This window comes from Schistocerca gregaria, chromosome 2, assembly GCF_023897955.1.
Source record: "Schistocerca gregaria isolate iqSchGreg1 chromosome 2, iqSchGreg1.2, whole genome shotgun sequence".
Taxonomy (NCBI): domain Eukaryota; kingdom Metazoa; phylum Arthropoda; class Insecta; order Orthoptera; family Acrididae; genus Schistocerca; species Schistocerca gregaria.
This window is the reverse complement of record NC_064921.1, coordinates 217,138,658-217,157,254: the sequence shown is the minus strand read 5'-3', so window position 1 is coordinate 217,157,254 and position 18,597 is coordinate 217,138,658. Positions and strand designations below refer to the sequence as shown.

The following is an 18,597-nucleotide window of genomic DNA, read 5'->3' as shown; positions in this document are numbered from 1 at the left end:
TGATCAAAATGCCCAACGGTCGTGTGCTATGTATGCTGCTCGGTATCCTGGACGACTTCATCCAAGTGTCCGGACCGTTCGCCGGATAGTTACGATATTTAAGAAAACAGGAAGTGTTCAGCCACATGTGAAACGTCAACCACGACCTACAACAAATGATGATGCCCAAGTAGGTGTTTTAGCTGCTGTCGCGGCTAATCCACACATCAGTAGCAGACAAATTGGGCGAGAATCGTGGATCTCAAAAACGTCGGTGTTGAGAATGCTCCATCAACATCGATTGCACCCGTACCATATTTCTATGTACCAGGAATTGCATGGCGACGACTTTGAACGTCGTGTACAGTTCTACCACTGGGCACAAGAGAAATTACGGGACGATGACAGATTTTTTGCACGCGTTCTATTTAGCGACGAAGCGTCAGTCATCAACAGCGGTAACCGGCAAAAATTCGTTACACGTATTTCCAAATGCATTGAGGTTGACGGACATCATTTTGAGCATTTATTGTATTAATGTGGCATTTACAGATAATCACGCTGTAACAGCTTGCGTTGTCAGAAATGATAAGTTCACGAAGGTACATGTATCACATTGGAACTACCGAAATAAAATGTTCAAACGTTCCTACCTTCTGTATTTTAATTTTAAAAAAACTACCTGTTACCAACTGTTCGTCTAAAATTGTGAACCATATGTTTGTGACTATTGCAGCGCCATCTACGACATAGCGAAAAAAGTGGTCCAACTCAAACATTCATATTTCTTTACGTACTACACGAATATGTAATAAAAAATGGGGGTTCCTATTTTAAAAAAATAAATATATATCCGTTTGACCTATGGTACCGCCATCTATCGGGCCAACCATAGCGCCACCTGGTTTCCCCCTTCAAGCTAGACAAGTTTCGTTCTTTGTAGTTTTTTCGTTTGACGCTTATTTATTGAGATATTTAGGCCTGGTCACGATCAATGGACCATCTTGTATATGCAAGGATGGCTCTAGGTACTTTCAGTGAGGACCCGTCATATTCTCTGAACCCCTGTGTGGCTTAGAAAACGCTACAAGTAGTGTAGCTAACAAAGGTGATGGACAGAGAGAGGGGTAGAGAGAGGGGGCAGGAGCAGGTACAGTGAGAGGTTAGAGGAGAAAGAGATGGACAAAAACAGAAGGAGGAGGAGAAGCATATTAGGACTTATATCCAATTCCCATACATAATATAAACGTGTGCTTTTCTTTTCTTTCTTTTCCTGTTAACCAGAGTGAACAACAGCAATGCGTGGCTGGAAACAGCTAGTTAGTAATATGTATTCTTGGATATACAGGGCGATTCAAAATCCCTGTTACATACTGCTACTAGCTATATAGGGGACTTAGCGTATGAGTTTTGCTAACGAACCCACGACTGTTAATGTACAGTTTGGATGTAAAATCAGTTTGATGATCGGACCACTTTCAAATTTCCTGGTTCATAGTATGCACACACAATGGTGCTATAGGAGCACATGGCATGGGCAGTGTTCCGAGTACTTGTCCTTGGATTCTCTTCTATCGACGAAGGATATCCTCTTCAAAGTCGAGAATGCACTGCATCAGCGGATACCACAGCTGACTCGCCTAGTTTCGACCGTACTGATTGCTAGCAGCAGTTGTTGTAGTCGGTCGAAGATGCTTCGTGAAGAGGTATTTACAACAGGGACTACTGACGGCGCCCACTTCTCAGTTACTGTGTGTAGCATGAAGTGGGAGCTGTGAAAGTAATCACATCTTCAAGCTTCTTTTAAATCCAAACGCTACTTTTCCAGACATGGATTCCCCGACATGAATATCGCACCATTCTGCTGTTTACATTACACTGCGTCAATCACGTCATACACAAAGAACACACACACCATGTGGCCATCCTCTACAATCTTGTAATAAGAATTTTGAATCACCCTTTATTTTCCCTACAGATCTGAGGCCAAGCAGCATCAAAAGGAAGAAGTTTTGTCGGTAAATTCTCGTGACAACTTGCCCCGACTCCAGGTTGGTTGTCACAGACATTGAGATTTTTGTCCTGGGTTATTTAGCTGGGAAAGAAAGAAATTATTTATTTAAAAAAAGGTGCATTAATAACAGAAAAATAAAATAGCTGTAAGGATGAAGGATACTCAAGACCAAATTAAATACTAAAGTAGTAATTTAGGTAACCATTGAAAAAATGTTCTATATTGGCTTAGTCACTTTCGAGAACACTCCCACGATTTTATCATATATAACTGTTATTTGGCCTTGGTGTGCATAATTAGCGAGCCCCCGTCTTACGTTCTACACACAGCATCCTTTGTTCCTTAGTTCATAGTTAGCAACAGTTCTATCTGGCCTAGGGTCTGAAGTAATGTACATATCGTCCATGTTGCTAATTTCATACAGATGAAAATTATTTCCTTCTAGAACTGTTGTCGAATTACAGGGAAAAGGTTCCACATTTCTTCGGTTGAAGCTACAAGTACATGCTAACCTAGTCGTCTCTAATTTTCTTACTGGAAGTTCTTTTAAAAGAAGTAGGGAACCTGTCCTCTTTGGCACACCCATTATCCTGCCAAGATTTAGGACACTTTACAAAATTTGCTTCATAAGGTTCGTAAGCCTAATATTTGATTTCTTTTTGCGTTAAACCGTAGAAAACATTGATTGCTTCAACAACGTACTGTTTTAATTCCTACTAGTCATATCAGAGAAAAAGTGACTACCATCCTCGAAATTTTTGTGGTGACCACCAGTCTCGAACATATCAGATAAAAACCACGATGTAAAAATAAACCCTGAGTCAAACGTTAATCTCGATACCGAACAACACATTTCAACTGTTGTAAAACGTAAATATTAGTTAGTGGGACATCGATACTTGGTGTGCAAACAGCTCGTAACTGAAACTTTCGCTCCTGTTGAACAAAATTGTCACGGTTGCTTCAGTGCTGTTATTTTAGCAGCTATTTATTTGAAGTCTATAAGCGTCTTGCATAGTGCGCAGGTTTGACATCAGATGTGATCTGTGGAATTTTCTATTCGTTCATTTTATTGGTTTTACCTCAGTTTTTTTATATTTTTTGGTGACTTTGGTCTTGGTGCATTATACTTTTTATGAGGTGCTCTCTCCCTAATAGAGGGTTTTAATAGATCTAAATTTCAAAACCACCCCCTGGAAGATAACCGTACTGAAGCTCTACTTTTTGCAAATAATATATACAGGGTGCTTCCGTAAGACGGTGCAAAAATGCTACAGGACATAGAGAATACTCCACTGAACAATTTTGGGATAGGGAATCTGAGATCGGAGAAGTCAGCTTAAGGAGATATGGAAGTGAACTTGTCTATCGCTTTGTCTAGCATTACTGTTTTCCAGCTTATTTACAACCAACATTACACGTACTGTGCTGTTTATTTACATGTACATTCTTTATTTTCCACAAGGAAACAGGGAGAACGAGCCTTATTACCTGGAAGTCATGATGCAGGTTTTGTTTACCTTACTCGTCCATGAGGTGACTCTGTTGTATCGTATTTACATTGTCCCATGATAGAACACGCTATGAGTCAACGACAAACCCATTCATTATTCAGTGCTATTCAGAGATGCACAGTACAGTAGAATGGAGCAGTACCGGTACAGTATTTCCTGGTCGCTGGATTGGAAGGGGAGGTCCCATTCCATGGCCTGAGAGGTCACATGACCTGAATCCCCCTTATGATTTCCCATGGCAATATCTAAAGTCACTTGTGTATGAGAGCCCAGTGGATTCGAAGTTGAAATTAGTTGCCAGAATTGTAGCTGCCTGTGATGTGACTTGAAACACACCAGGGATATTTGTCAGGGTGCGTCAGAATCTTGTTCGCCCACGTCATGCTTACATTGAGGTGGATGGTCGTCAGTTTCAGAACATTTTGTAAGATACAGTACAAATGGTACGTTCATTGTGTCTATGATGGTCTTTACAGTTAACTAATGAAGTAAAAAGAAAAGTACACAGTAATGTGATTTTATTCCTATTATCTCCTTAAGCTGGCTTCTCCGACCCCAAGTACCTATCTAAAACTGGTGAGTGGAGCAATCTCTATGTGCTGCTAAATTTTTTCACGCTCTTACGGTGACATCCTGTGCAGCGAATTGCGTCCGAACGTTTATTACAATCACTAGTAAAAAATTGAAATAAGTCGTTCGAGTACTTACTGAGGTTTTTGGCAACAACGTTTTCTCCTGTACATGTTAAATACATACTTTATATACATACTTTATATAATATATATACTGTATGTACATCCGAATGTTCATTAGTGTGTTGTGTAAAAACCTGAAGTAAACAAGGCAAGACCTTTTCGAGAGATTTTTGGTAACAAGGTGTCAGGCAGCTGTAGCCGACCGAGATATACGCAGCAACAGGGAAGTAACCGATTTTGTGACATTTACGAGTTCCTAACCAGGAGCGAATTTTATTATATCATCTGTGTGCTTTAATAGTGTAGTTCCTTGAGTTTATGCGTGTAAATTTAATATCTGATAGCCACAGTTCTCGCGTTTTCGTTTGCGTCGGAAAGTAAACCGATTTTGTAACATATTACAAGTTCGTAATCCGGGGCGAATTATTTAGTTTCACGCGAGTGCTTCGGTAGTTAGGTTTTTTAATATCTGCATATTATTGGATACAGTTCCTGCGTTTTCGTCAGGGTCTACACTAGAGTTGCGCAGCACGTGTCGATACTCCGTTAGCTGCATAGATTAGTTTTCCACGGTCTTTGGTATGGACAGGGACTGCGATTGTTGTGTGCCACTTCGCCCTCAGCTTCAGGCTGTGATGGCTTCGGTTACACAGCCTTAGGCTACAGTAGATGGGCACCACTGTTGCGGGCAAGCCGTGGGGATCCAACGGCCGTCCAGCACGTCCGAGTCCTCTGATCGGTCCTCACCGGTGGCCAGCCCAGTTGCTGCTCGCACTGAGGTTGACCTCTCACCTGGGGTCGAGTGGGAGGTCGCCCTGAGGCGAAGTAGGTTGTGAAAGACTTCCCAGGCTCAGGCACGTAAGGCCTCCCTCGATTGTCTGACAAAAAGGTTCCAGGTGCTGTCTGTGGCTGACACTGTTGCTGAGCCAGATACTGTCGCCTGTCCTGTTTCAGAGGAAACCACTCACACTGCAACATTCGAGCAATCACAGAGGGTGGGATTATTGGTAGTTGGGAGCTCAAACGTTAGGCGCGCTGTGGGGCTCCTTAGGGACTTGGTTGACAAGAAGGGAAAGAAAACCAACGTGAACTTCGTGTGCATACCTGGTGGAGACATTCCACATGTAGAAAGGGTCCTCCCAGATGCCATGAAGAGCACAGGGTGCAGCCATCTGCAGGTGGTTGCTCACGTCGGTACCAATGATGTGTGTCACTTTGGATCAGAAGATATCCACTGGCTAAGGGCGGCGAACAAAAGAGGTAAAGGATGCCAGACTTGCTTGCAAGATGAAAGCAAAGCTGACCATTTGCAGCATAGTCGACAGGACCGATTGCGGACCTCTGGTACAGAGCCGAGTGGAGGGTCTGAACCAGAGGCTCAGACAGTTCTGTGACCATGTAGGCTGCAGATTCCTCGATTTGAGCCAAAGGGTAGTTGGGTTTCGTATTCCGCTGAATAGGTGAGGTGTCCACTATACGCAGGAGGCGGCAACACGGGTAGCAGGGACTGTGAGGCGTGGACTGGGCGGTTTTTTTGGTTAGAGGGTGTCGCTAAAACACAAGGGCTTCAGTCACAAAGGGTGCAGGCCGAACACAGGAAGAGGGTAGATACAGGAACCATTGGTATAACAGTTGTAAATTGTCATAGCTGTGTTGGGAAAGTACCAGAGCTCCAAGAGCTAATAGAAAGCACTGATGCTCAAATCGTTATAGGCACTGAAAGCTGGCTAAAGCCCGATATAAGCTCAGCCGAAATTTTTGCGAAGAACCTAACGGTGTTCCGAAAGGATAGGCTAAACACAGTTGGCGGTGACGTGTGTGTGTGCGTTAGAAGTAGTTTAACTTGTGGCGAAATTCATGTAGGTACTTCTTGTGAGTTAGTATGGGCAGAGGTCATTGTTGGCAACCAGAATAAAATAATAATTGGATCCTTTTACCGACATCCCAATTCAGATGATACAGTTACTGAAAGGTTCAAAGAAAACCTGAGTTTTCATATGATTATAATGTATGGAAGTGAAACATGGACGATAAATAGTTTGGACAAGAAGAGAATAGAACCTTTCGAAATGTGGTGCTACAGAAGAATGTTGAATATTAGATGGGTAGATCACATAACTAATGAGGAAGTAGTGAATAGGATTGGGGAGAAGAGAAGTTTGTGGCACAACTTGACAAGAAGAAGGGATCGGTTGGTAGGACATGTTCTGAGGCATCAAGGGATCACCCATTTAGTATTGGAGGGCAACGTAGAGGGTAAAAATCGTAGATGGAGACCAAGAGATGACTAAGCAGATTCAGAAGGATGTGGGTTGCAGTGGGTTCCGGGAGATGAAGAAGCTTGCACAGGATAGAGTAGCATGGAGAGCTGCATCAAACCTGTCTCAGGACTGAAGACCATAACAACAACAACATAGCTGGTGGTGACTTTAATTTACCCTCCATATGTTGGCGAAAACATATGTTTAATTCCGGAGATACGCATAAAATATTTCCCTAAATTGTGCTAAACGCATTCTCAGAAAATTGTTTCGAGCAGTTAGTTCACGAGCCCACGCGAATAGTAAATGGTTCTGAAAACACACTTGACCTCTTAATAACAAACAATCCTAAGTTAATAAGGAGCATCAAAGACGATACAGGGAATAGTGAACACAGGGTTGTCGTAGCGAGATTGTATACTGTAATCCCCAAATCCTCGAAAAATAAGCCAAAAATATACCTATTCAAAAAAGCAGATAAAAATTCACTTGACGCCTTCCTGAGAGACAATCTCCACTCATTCCAAATTAATAATATAAATGTAGACCAGATGAGGCTTCAATTCAAAGAAATAGTATCTGCAGCAATTGAGAGATTTATACCTAATAAATTAACCTCCTTGGTACACAAAACGGGTTGGAACGCTGTTGCAGAAACAACGAAACACACATGCTAAATTTAAACACAAGCAAAATCCCCAAGTTTAGCCGTCATTCACAGAAGCTCGAAATTTAGCGCGGAGTTCAATGCGAGATGCTTATAACACGTTCCACAACGAGTCTTTGTCTCGAAACCTGGCAGAAAATCCAAAGATATTCTGGTCGTATGTGAAGTATGTTAGCGGCAAGAAACAATCAATGCCTTCTCTGCGCGATAGCAATGGAGATACTATCAAAGACAGTGCTGCCAAAGCAGAGTTACTAAACACAGCCTTCCGAAACGCCTTCACAAAAGAAGATGAAATAAATATTCCAGAATTCGAATCGAGAACAGCTGCCAACATGTGTAACGTAGAAGTAAATATCGTCGGAGTTGTGTAACAACTCAAATCACTTAATAAAAGCAAGTCTTCTGGTCCATACTGTAAACCAATTAGGTTCCTTTCGGAGTATGCTGATGCAGTAGCTCCACGCTTAACAATCATATATAACCGTTCACCCGATGAAAGACCCGTACCCAAAAACTGGAAAGTTGCACAGGTCACTCCAATATTCAAGAAAGGTAATAGCAATAATCCTCTAAATTAAAGGCCCATATCGTTAACGTCGATATGCAGCAGGATTTTAGAACAGAAATTGTGTTTAAACATTACGAATTACCTCAAAGAAAACGGTCTATTGACACACAGTCAACATGGGTTTAGAAAACATCGTTCTTGTGAAACACAACTAGCTCTTAATTCACATGAAGTCTTGAGTGCTATTGAGAAGTGATTTCAGATCGATTACTTATATCTGGATTTCTGGAAGGCGTTTGACACTGTATCACACAAGCGGCTTGTAGTGAAATTGCGTGCTTGTGAAATATCATCTTATTTCCTGTCAGAGAGGTCACAGTTCGTCGGAATTGACGGAAAGTCATCGAGTAAAACAGAAGTGTTTTCTGGCATTCGCCAAGGAAGTGTTATAGGTCCTCTGCTCTTCCTTATCTATATAAACAATTTGCGAGACAATCTGAGCAGCCGTCTTAGGTTGCTTGGAGATGACGCTGTCGTTTATCAACTGATAAAGTCAACAGAAGATCAAAAGAAATTTCAAAAAAATTTAGAAAAGATATCTGAATGGTGGAAAAATTGGCAGATGGCCCTAAATAACGAAAATTGTGAGGGCATCCGCATGAGGGCTAAAAAGGAATTCGTTATACTTCGGTTACACGATAAATCAGTCTAATCTAAAAGCCGTAAGTTCAATTAAATACCTAGCTATCACAATTATGAACAACTTAACTTGGAAGGTTCAAAAATGGCTCTGAGCACTATGGGACTCAACTGCTGTGGTCATCAGTCCCCTAGAACTTAGAACTACTTAAACCTAACTAACCTAAGGACATCACACACATCCATGCCCGAGGCAGGATTCGAACCCGCGACCGTAGCAGTCGCACGGTTCCGGACTGCACGCCTAGAACCGCGAGACCACCGCGGCCGGCTAAATTGGAAGGAACACATAGAAAATGTGGGAAAGGCTAACCAAAGACTGCGTTTTATTGGCAGGACACTTAGAAAATGTAACAGATCTACGAAGGAGACTGCCTACATAACGTTTGTCCGTCCTCTTTTAGAATACTGCTGCGCGGTGTGGGATCCTTACCAGATAGGGCTGACGGAGTACATCGAAAAAGTTCAAAGAAGGGCAGCACGTTTTGTAATATCGCGAAATATGGGAGAGAGTGTCACGGAAATGATACTGGATTTGGGCTGGACATCATTAAAAGAAAGGCGTTCTTATTGCAACGGAATCTTCTCACGGAATTCCAGTCACAAACTTTTGCCTCCGAATGCGAAAATATTTTTTTGACACCGATCTACATAGGGAGAAATTATCACCACGATAAAATAAGGGAAATCAGAGCTCTCACGGAAAGATATAGTTGCTCGATCTTTCCGCGCGCTATTACGACATTGGAACCCTCTGCCACGCACTTACGTGCGATTTGCAAATTATCCATGTAGATGCAGATGTAGATACACTACATATTTACTTATATATCAGATATATTTTGAAATACGGGTATGTAAAAATCCGCATGTATTAGAACGTAACGTCGAGTCCAAATTTCGAAGCAATCGGTAGAAAATTTTCGGAGGTTTAAGATTTTCCACACATGAACACTTACATTTTTGTTTATGTGGGTGTAAATGTTTGTTTGTTCAAAATCTTAAGTTTCAAAAAGTTCTTCAGCAATTGCTTCGAAATTTTGAGATAACAATGCATCCGACTACGCACATGTTTTTATACGCCTACTGGAGTGCCATATTGTATATAAATATGTATATAATACATAAAGGGGATAAATTGTTGGGAACAATCACATGTTCGTTAGTTCAAAATCTTAATTCTACGAAAGCTCTTCACCGATCTCTCTTAAATTTTCACTCAGCGTTGTACTGAATTACACACATGTTTCTTTATACCTACAAGAACGCCATATTATATTTATATATACATATATAACATTATTACTTATTATATCTCTAATAGATATAGTTATATACCATATGGCGCTCCAGTTGGAATATGAAACACGTGCATATCCGAATGCGACGTTGTGTCAAAATTTCGAAGGAATCGGTGAAGAACTTGCGAAGATTTAATATTTTGAATAAACGAAACTGAGATTTTTGTTAACGACGTATCCTCTTTATATACAATATACGCGTATTTATATATCACACGGCGCTCCAATATGTATACAGAAACACAATAATATTCGAATGCAACGTTGTGTCAAAACTTCAAAGCAATCAGTGAAGAACTTTCGGAGATACGCGATTTTGTAGAAACGAATATTTACATTTTTATTTTTTATACATTAGCTGAACCTGGCCACGCTTTGGTGTCGCTCGGTATGCTCAAACAGAAAAAAGAGAAAAGCTAAAGCACACGTTTCTAATATGTGTGGGTATTAGATATACATCCTAATCTCCTTCTCTCCCCTGTGTCTGTCCATCTCCCCCTACTCCTTCCTTTGTCCATCTCGTGCTCCTTCCCCCTCTGTCTGTCCATCACCTCCCACCCTCTCTCCGCCCATCACCTTCTCATCATCTCTCTGTCCATCTTCTCCTCCATTCACTCTCTCTCTCTCTCTCTCTCTCTCTCCTCTCTCTCTCTCTCTCTCTCTCTCTCTCTCTCTCTCTCTCTCCATTTAATCCTGCGCTCTCTCTCTGTGCATCTCTTACTTCTCTTTCCGTTGCCGATTTCCTTTCCTTCCACACCACAGTGCATCTTCTTTTCCCTCCTTCTCTCTGAAATTGTGCCTTGTTTATTGTTATTGTAATTTCAGATTTCGTAGTAGTATTCTAATAATAAGCCAATGAGCTGTAAACACAACTGCCTATTCGGCCACACCACTTTGCTGGTGTATATTTTATACAGGGTGGTCAGAAAATGTGTGAAATGCTTGTAGGGATGTTACAGGGCAGGTTGTACTGAGACATAAATGTTAAGAAAGAAATTCGATACGTTACTCCGTTCCCGAGTTATTTAGCATAGAATTTAGCCAATCTGGGCGTCGCGGGCTCACATTCGAGCGGCCTGTCAGAGGCGGTGTTGCCCAGCGAGTGCTTTGTCTCGTTAGCTGAAACTGGTTGGGTAACTTCAGTGCTAAATAACTCGGAATCGGCGCAACGTACCGAATTTTTTCTGTAACATTCTTATCTCAGTACAACCTGCCCTGCAACATCCCTACAAGCGTTTCAGACATTTTCTGGCCACACTGTATACAAATTTATATATTACAAAGTGGATAATCTATATGTGTCTAAACGTTTATTATTACAAAATTTGAAGTAAATTGGATAGGTGCATTTTGAGATGTTCGGTAACAATTTTTCCTTTTACGTACTACACACATATATTTATAAAGTATATGTATTAAAAATAAACATACCTTTAAGAGCTAGGTACCTAGAAACACGTCCATATTAGAATTCAACATTGTGCCAGAATGTCAAAGCAATCAATCAAGAACATTTGGAGACTAACGATTTTGAACAAATCAACATTTACATTTTATAACATTTCCCATTTTATTACATATATATTACATTTATACCAGATGTCGTTCCAGTAGGTACATATAACATTTGCATGTTCGAATGCAATGTTGCATCAAAATTTCAAAGCAATCCATAAAGAATTTTCGGAGATTTGAGATTCTGAAGAAACGGACATATACGTTTGTACATATATAGAAACTGTAAATGTCCCTAAGCGCAAATCTCTGAAAATTACCGAGCGAGGTGGCGCAGTGGTTAGCACACTGGACTCGCATTCGGGAGGACGACGGTTCAATCCCGTCTCCGGCCATCTTGATTTAGGTTTTCCGTGATTTCCCTAAATCGTTTCAGGCAAATGCCGGGATGGTTCCTTTGAAAGGGCACGGCCAATTTCCTTCCCTAACCCGAGCTTGCGCTCCGTCTCTAATGACCTCGTTGTCGACGGGACGTTAAACACTAACCACCACCACCACTGAAAATTTTTGACTAATTGCTTTGAAATTTGAATGTGTGTGTGTTTGTATATACAGGGTGGTCCATTGATAGTGATAGGGCCAAATATCTCACGAAATAAGCGTCAAACGAAAAAACTATAAAGAACGAAACTTGTCTAGCTTGAAGGGGGAAACCAGATGCCGCTATGGTTGGCCCGCTAAATGGCGCTGCCATAGGTGAAACGGATATCAACTGCGTTTTTTTTTTAAATAGGAATCTCCATTTTTGTTACATATTCGTGTAGCACGTAACGTAATATTAATGCTTTAGTTGGACCACTTTTTTCGCTTTGTGATAGATGACGCTGTAATAGTCACAAACGTTCATGTACGTGGAATCACGTAACATTCCGCAGTGCGGACGGTATTTGCATCTTGATACATTACCCGTGTTAAAATAGACCGTTTACCAACTGCAGAAAACGTCGATATCGTGTTGATGTATGGCTATTGTTATCAAAATGCCCAACGGGCGTGTGCTATGTATGCTGCTCGGTATCCTGGACGACATCATGCAAGTGTCCGGATCGTTCGCCGGAGAGTTACGTTATTTAAGGAAACAGGAAGTGTTCAGCCACATGTGAATCGTCAACCACGACCTTCAACAAATGATGATTCCCCAGTAGGTGTTTTAGCTGCTGTCGCGGCTAATTCACACATCAGTAGCAGACAAACTGCGCGGAATCGGGAGTCTCAAAAACGTCGGTGTTGAGAATGCTACATCAACATCGATCGCACCCGTACCATGTTTCTATGCACCAGTAATTGCATGGCGACGACTTTGAACGTCGTGTACAGTTCTGCCACTGGGCACAAGAGAAATTACGGGACGATGACAGATATTTTGCACGCGTCCTATTTAGCGACGAAGCGTCATTCACCAATAGCTGTAACGTAAACCGGCATAATATGCGCTATTGGGCTACGGAAAAGCCACGATGGCTGCGACAAGTGGAACATCAACGATCTTGGCTGGTTAATGTATGGTGCAGCATTATGAGTAATGGTTCAAATGGCTCTGAGCACTATGGGACTTAACTGCTGAGGTCATCAGTCCCCTAGAACTTAGAACTACTTAAACCTAACTAACCTAAGGACATCATACACATCCATGCCCGAGGCAGGATTCGGACCTGCGAGCGTAGCAGTCTCGCGGTTCCGGGCTGTAACGCCTAGAACCGCACGGCCACCGAGGCCGGCTGGCATTAGGAGAGGAAGGATAATTGGCCCCCATTTTATCGATGGCAATCTAAATGGTGCAATGTACGCTCATTTCCTACGTAATGATCTACCGATGTTACTACAAGATATTTCACTGCATGACAGAATGGCGATATACTTCCAACATGATGGATGTCCGGCACACAGCTCGCGTGCGGTTGAAGTGGCATTGAATAGCATATTTCATGACAGGTGGATTGGTCGTCGAAGCACCATACCATGAGCCTCACGCTCACCGGATCTGACGTACCCGGATTCCTTTCTGTGGGGCCGGCCAAAGTGGCCGTGCTGTTCTAGGCGCTGCAGTCTGGAACCGCGAGACCGCTACGGTATCAGGTTCGAATCCTGCCTCGGGCATGGATGTGTGTGATGTCCTTAGGTTAGTTAGGTTTAACTAGTTCTAAGTTCTATGGGACTAATGACCTTAGAAACATGGTTCAAATGGCTCTGAGCACTATGGGACTCAACTGCTGTGGTCATCAGTCCCCTAGAATTTAGAACTACTTAAACCTAACTAACGTAAGGACATCACACACATCCATGCCCGAGGCAGGATTCGAACCTGCGACCGTAGCAGTCGCACGGTTCCGGACTGCGCGCCTAGAACCGCGAGACCACCGCGGCCGGCAATTTCCTTAGAAGTTGAGTCCCATAGAGCTCAGAGCCATTTTCTTTCTGTGGGGAAAGTTGAAGGATATTTGCTGTCGTCATCCATCGACAACGCCTGACAACATGCGTCAGCGCATTGTCAATGCATGTGCGAACATTACTGAAGGCGAACTACTCGCCACCTATCACAAAGCGAAAAAAGTAGTCCAACTGAAACATTCATATTTCTTTACGCACTACACGAATATGTAATAAAAACGCAATTGATACGTGTTTGATCAATGGCAACCCCATCTAGTGGGCCAACCATAGCACCATCTGGTTTCCCCCTTCAAGCTAGACGAGTTTCGTTCTTTGTAGTTTTTCGTTTGACGCTTATTTCGTGAGATATTTGGCCCGGTCACGATCAATGGACCACCCTGTAAATATGTAATCTTTTATATATTTGTAATAGGGAAACATCCATTGGCTGATGTTCATGAACTATTCTGCAGTGTTGGGAAACATGGAAAAATCAACGCAAATTAGCTTGCCTACGGACATCGGAGGCGACGCACCTCGAAGATGCACGTGGGCTCTATGAAGAAGATGTTGGTGTCCCCACTGACTGGCCGCTGGGGGGCGCCACCCGAGTCGGATGTGTAGAGTGGCGGCAGCATCATGGGCTGCGCCCGTGAGTGGGACAGCTCGATCAGCATCAGCTCGGCCCACAGGACGACCGCCAGCAGCGCCAGCACCAGCACCACCCTCCAGAACACCCTGCGCAACAGGTGAGAGCGGCATTACATCTCGGCTGCAACAACGAACTCGATATCATTCATCGTATTCGATGTTTTACGAAAGCCTGCAACTGTCTCATTCATGCAAGTACATTACTCGGGTTTGCCGCCGGATCATATGGTGCATATCCCTCAATGCAGGGTGTATCAAAAAGAATCTTCCGATTTTAAAAGTCTCGTACAGATTCTCGTTTGAAGGACATGGTGATAGACATCCCTGGGGTTGTTAGAAGCAGCTAAATGGGCTGAAAATAAATAAATCGCCAGGTCATGATGGGATTCCAAATCGGTTCTACAGAGAGTACTCTACTGCGTTGGCTCCTAACTTAGCTTGCATTTATCGCTGGAATTGCCCAAGTCCATCGTAATGCACAATGACATGAATGGATGCAGGTGATGAGACAGGATGCTTGCGTACGTGTCACCTGTCAGAGTCGTCTGCGTCAGGGGTCCGGTACCACTCCAACTGCACACGCTCCACACCAACACAGAGCCAACCCCCTGCTGACATGCAGGACCATGAATTCATGAGGCTGTCTCCATACCTGTACACCTCCATCCACTCACCGAGCGAGGTGGCGCAGTGGTTAGACACTGGACTCGCATTCGGGAGGACGACGGTTCAATCCCACCTCCGGCCATCCTGATTTAGGTTTTCCGTGATTTCCCTAAATCGCTCCAGGCAAATGCCGGGATGGTTCCTCTCAAAGGGCACGGCCGACTTCCTTCCCCGTCCTTCCCTAATCCGATGAGACCGATAACCTCGCTGTCTGGTCTCCTTCCCCAAAACAACCCCCCTCTATCCGCTCGATACAATTTGAAACGATTCTCGTCCGACCACACAACATGTTTCCAGTCATTAATAGAACAGTGTCGGTGTTAATGGGCCCAGGCGAAGGGTGAAACTTTGTGTCGTGCAGGCTTCAAGGATACACGAGTGGGCCTTCAGCTCCGAAAGCCCATATCGATGATGTTCCGTTGAATGATTCGCACGCTAACACTTGTTGATGCCCCAGCATTGAAATCTGCAGCAATTTGAGGAAGGGCTGCACTTCCGTCACGTTGAACGATTCTCTTCATTCGTCGTTCGTCCTTTTCTTGCAGGATCTTTTTCTGGCCGCACTGATGTCGATCTGATGTTTTACCGGATTCCTGATATTCGCGGTACACTTGTGAAATGGTCATATGGGAAAATCCCCACTTCATCGCCACCTCGGAGATGTTGTGTCCCATCGCTCTTGTTCCGGCTATAACATCACGTTCAAACTTATTAAAATCTTGATAACCTGCTACTGTAGCAGCAGTAATCGATCTAACAACTGTGCCAGATGTTGTTGTCTCATATAGGCGTTGCCGACGGTTGCGCCGTATTCTTCCTGTTTACATATCTCTGTATCCGAATACGCATGCCTCTACCAGCTTCTTTGGCACTTCAGTGTAATTTTATTATGCAAGATGCGAATATATCCATAGCGTTATCTGAGGAGTGCCTGCTCCACATCCAGCTCTGGTTCTGTGAGCAGTGGTGCGTCTAGTTGATGTATATATCATTTCCTTTCCGCTTATCAATCGCAAGCAATAACGCGAAAAGTCTTCCCGTCGAGCGCCACTAGACTCATGCAATGATAAGAAATCTCTTACCTCAGGTCAGTGCCAGCAGACACAGGGCGTGAAATCCGTAAATTCATGATCAGTATATGGTAACAATCTGTATAATGTGATTCTTGAGTTTCTCCCGGCGTATTTGATAATCAAAATATCCACGGGTGTACTGCCGGTCTATAGTGTCCAACTGGCACAATATTTCGGTGATCAAACATGTCGCCATCATCGGGTGAACTGACGGACTGAGCTCCTGTGAACGTGCCGGCACGGAGATCCGTACGCTATGGCTGCTCAGGGGGAACTGGGTTCGGTCGCGGCGGCGGCCGATTTAAATACCCTCCGCTCCGCCAGAATCAGCCGAGGAAATACGTCGTGAAACTTGTCGTGCGTTGACGAAATCCAAGCCGATGAAGTCAAATATCAGCAGTAAAGAGAGGGCGGCCATTCGTGATCTGAGGGAACGCTCTGAAATTGTTGTCTTACCGGCTGACAAAGGCAATGCTACAGTTGTTGTCTCCCATAAGGACTACACTGATAAGATGCAGAGCCTGCTAAATGACGATTCCTACCGGAAGATCAGCGTTGACCCTACAAAGAAGGTGGAGAACAAGACGAGGGTTCTTCTCAAGGACGCAGATTTACCGGAGTGTGACGCTAAGAAATTGTTACCCCAAGGTCCGGTACCGCCTAGACTATATGGACTCCCGAAGGTTCACAAAGAGGGGGTACCATTACGCCCCATTGTCACCAACATCAGGGCACCTACATATTTGTTGGCCAAATACCTGACGGGAATATTAAGTCCTTATGTGGGTAAATGCCCTCATCACATCCGCAATTCCGTGCATTTTGTTAAACGCCTTGATAGCTTCAGGTTGGATGAGTCAGATATCATGGTGAGTTTTGACGTCGTTTCCTTGTTTACGAGGGTACCCCTGCGAGAGTCGCTAGAGTTGATTGGTCAGAGGTTTGACGAGAAAACCACTGAACTTTTTAGGCATGTCTTGACTTCCACGTATTTTCTTTTTAATGGAGAATACTACGAACAAACGGAGGGAGTCGCCATGGGTAGCCCACTCTCACCGGTGGTAGCGAATTTGTACATGGAGAACTTCGAGGAGGAAGCCCTGTCGTCATCCGAATGGAAACCTACTTGCTTTTTCCGTTACGTGGACGACACGTTCGTCATCTGGCCACACGGTATGGATAAACTCCTTGACTTCCTTACACATCTAAACTCCATACACCCCAACATCAAATTCACTATGGAGACAAACGGAGGGTAAATTACCTTTCCTTGACGTCTTGGTCAGGAGAAGGGCTGACGGCACCCTAGGTCATGGGGTGTATCGAAAGACAACACACACTGATCTGTATTTCCACGCAGACAGCTGCCACCAGCCAGTCGTTAAAAGTCCCCTGCAGTAGTACTAACCCATGCTTCTCTACAGCCATTCATAGTTGCGGAAGTGTTGCCTGTGCAGGATTGTTCCTCATAAATGTTCGATGGGATTCATGTCGGGCGATCTGGGTGGCCAAAACACTCACTTGAGTTATCCAGAATGTTCTTGAGACCAATAGCGAACAACTGTGGCCCAGTGACATGGCGCATTGTAATCCATAAAAATTCCATTGTGTTTTGGGAAGATGAAGTCCATGAATGACCGCAAATTGTCCCCAAGTGGCCGAACACAAACATTTCCAGTTAATGATGGGTTCAGTTGGAATAGAGGAGCCAGATCATTCCATGTAATCGCAGTCCTCACCATTATGGAACCACCACCAGCTTGCACACTGCCTTGTTGACAACTTGGGTCCATTACCTCCTGAGGTCTGCGCCACACTCGAACCCTTACTGACAGCTCTTACTTACTGAAAGCGGGGCTCATCTGACCAGGCCACGGTTTTCCAGGTCTAGGATTCAACCGATATGGTCACGAGCCCTGGATAGGCACCTGCAGCCGATGTCGTGCTGTTAGCAAAGGCAATCCCGTCGGTCGTCTGTTGTCATAGCCGCTACACGCAAAATTCCTCAGCATTGTCCTAAAGGATTTGCTTGTAGTACGTCCCACATCAATTTCTGAGGTTACTTCAAGAAGTGTTGCTTGTTTCTTACTACTGACAACTCTACGGAAACGCCATTGCTCTCGGTAGCTAAGTGAAGGCCATTCGCCACTACGTTGCCCATGGGGAGAGGTAATGCCTGAAATTTGGTATTCTCAGCACGCTCTTGATACTGTGGATCTCGGATTAAACTTCCTAACGATTTCCGAAATGGAATGTCCCATGCGTCTAGATCCAACTACCATTCGGCATTCAAAGTGTGTTAATTCTCATCGTGCGTCCATAAGCGCATCGGACACCTTTTCATATGAAAAACTTGAGTCCAGATGACTCCTCCGCCAATGCACTACCCGTTTATACCTTGTGTACCGAAACTACCACCATCTGCATATATACGTCCCAGTTATATATTACAAATAGCACTCTACTGTATTGACCCCTTACTTAGCTCGCTTTTAAAGTGAATCTTTCGCCCAGCACAAGGTCCCAGCGACTGCAAAAAAGCGCAGGTAATTCAATAAGTAGGGTAAGAGAACGGACTCGCAAAGTTACAGACCAATATCCTTAACTTTTATTTGCTGCAGAGTCCTTGAATATATTCTCAGTTCAGGTATAATAAACTTTACTGAGTCTGAGAAGATTAC

The 18,597-nt window shown here is 43.7% G+C and overlaps 1 protein-coding gene across 1 annotated transcript in view; it reads right to left on the bottom strand.

Annotated features, from left to right (window-relative positions):
* The window catches only part of LOC126336712 (uncharacterized), a 137,372-nt gene that overhangs the window by 50,690 nt on the left and 68,085 nt on the right, over nt 1–18,597 (bottom strand). Inside the window, exon 2 of the mRNA XM_050000686.1 lies at nt 14,063–14,264. Within this exon, the coding sequence (XP_049856643.1) occupies nt 14,063–14,264 (202 nt within the window). The remainder of the gene's footprint in view (nt 1–14,062; nt 14,265–18,597) is intronic.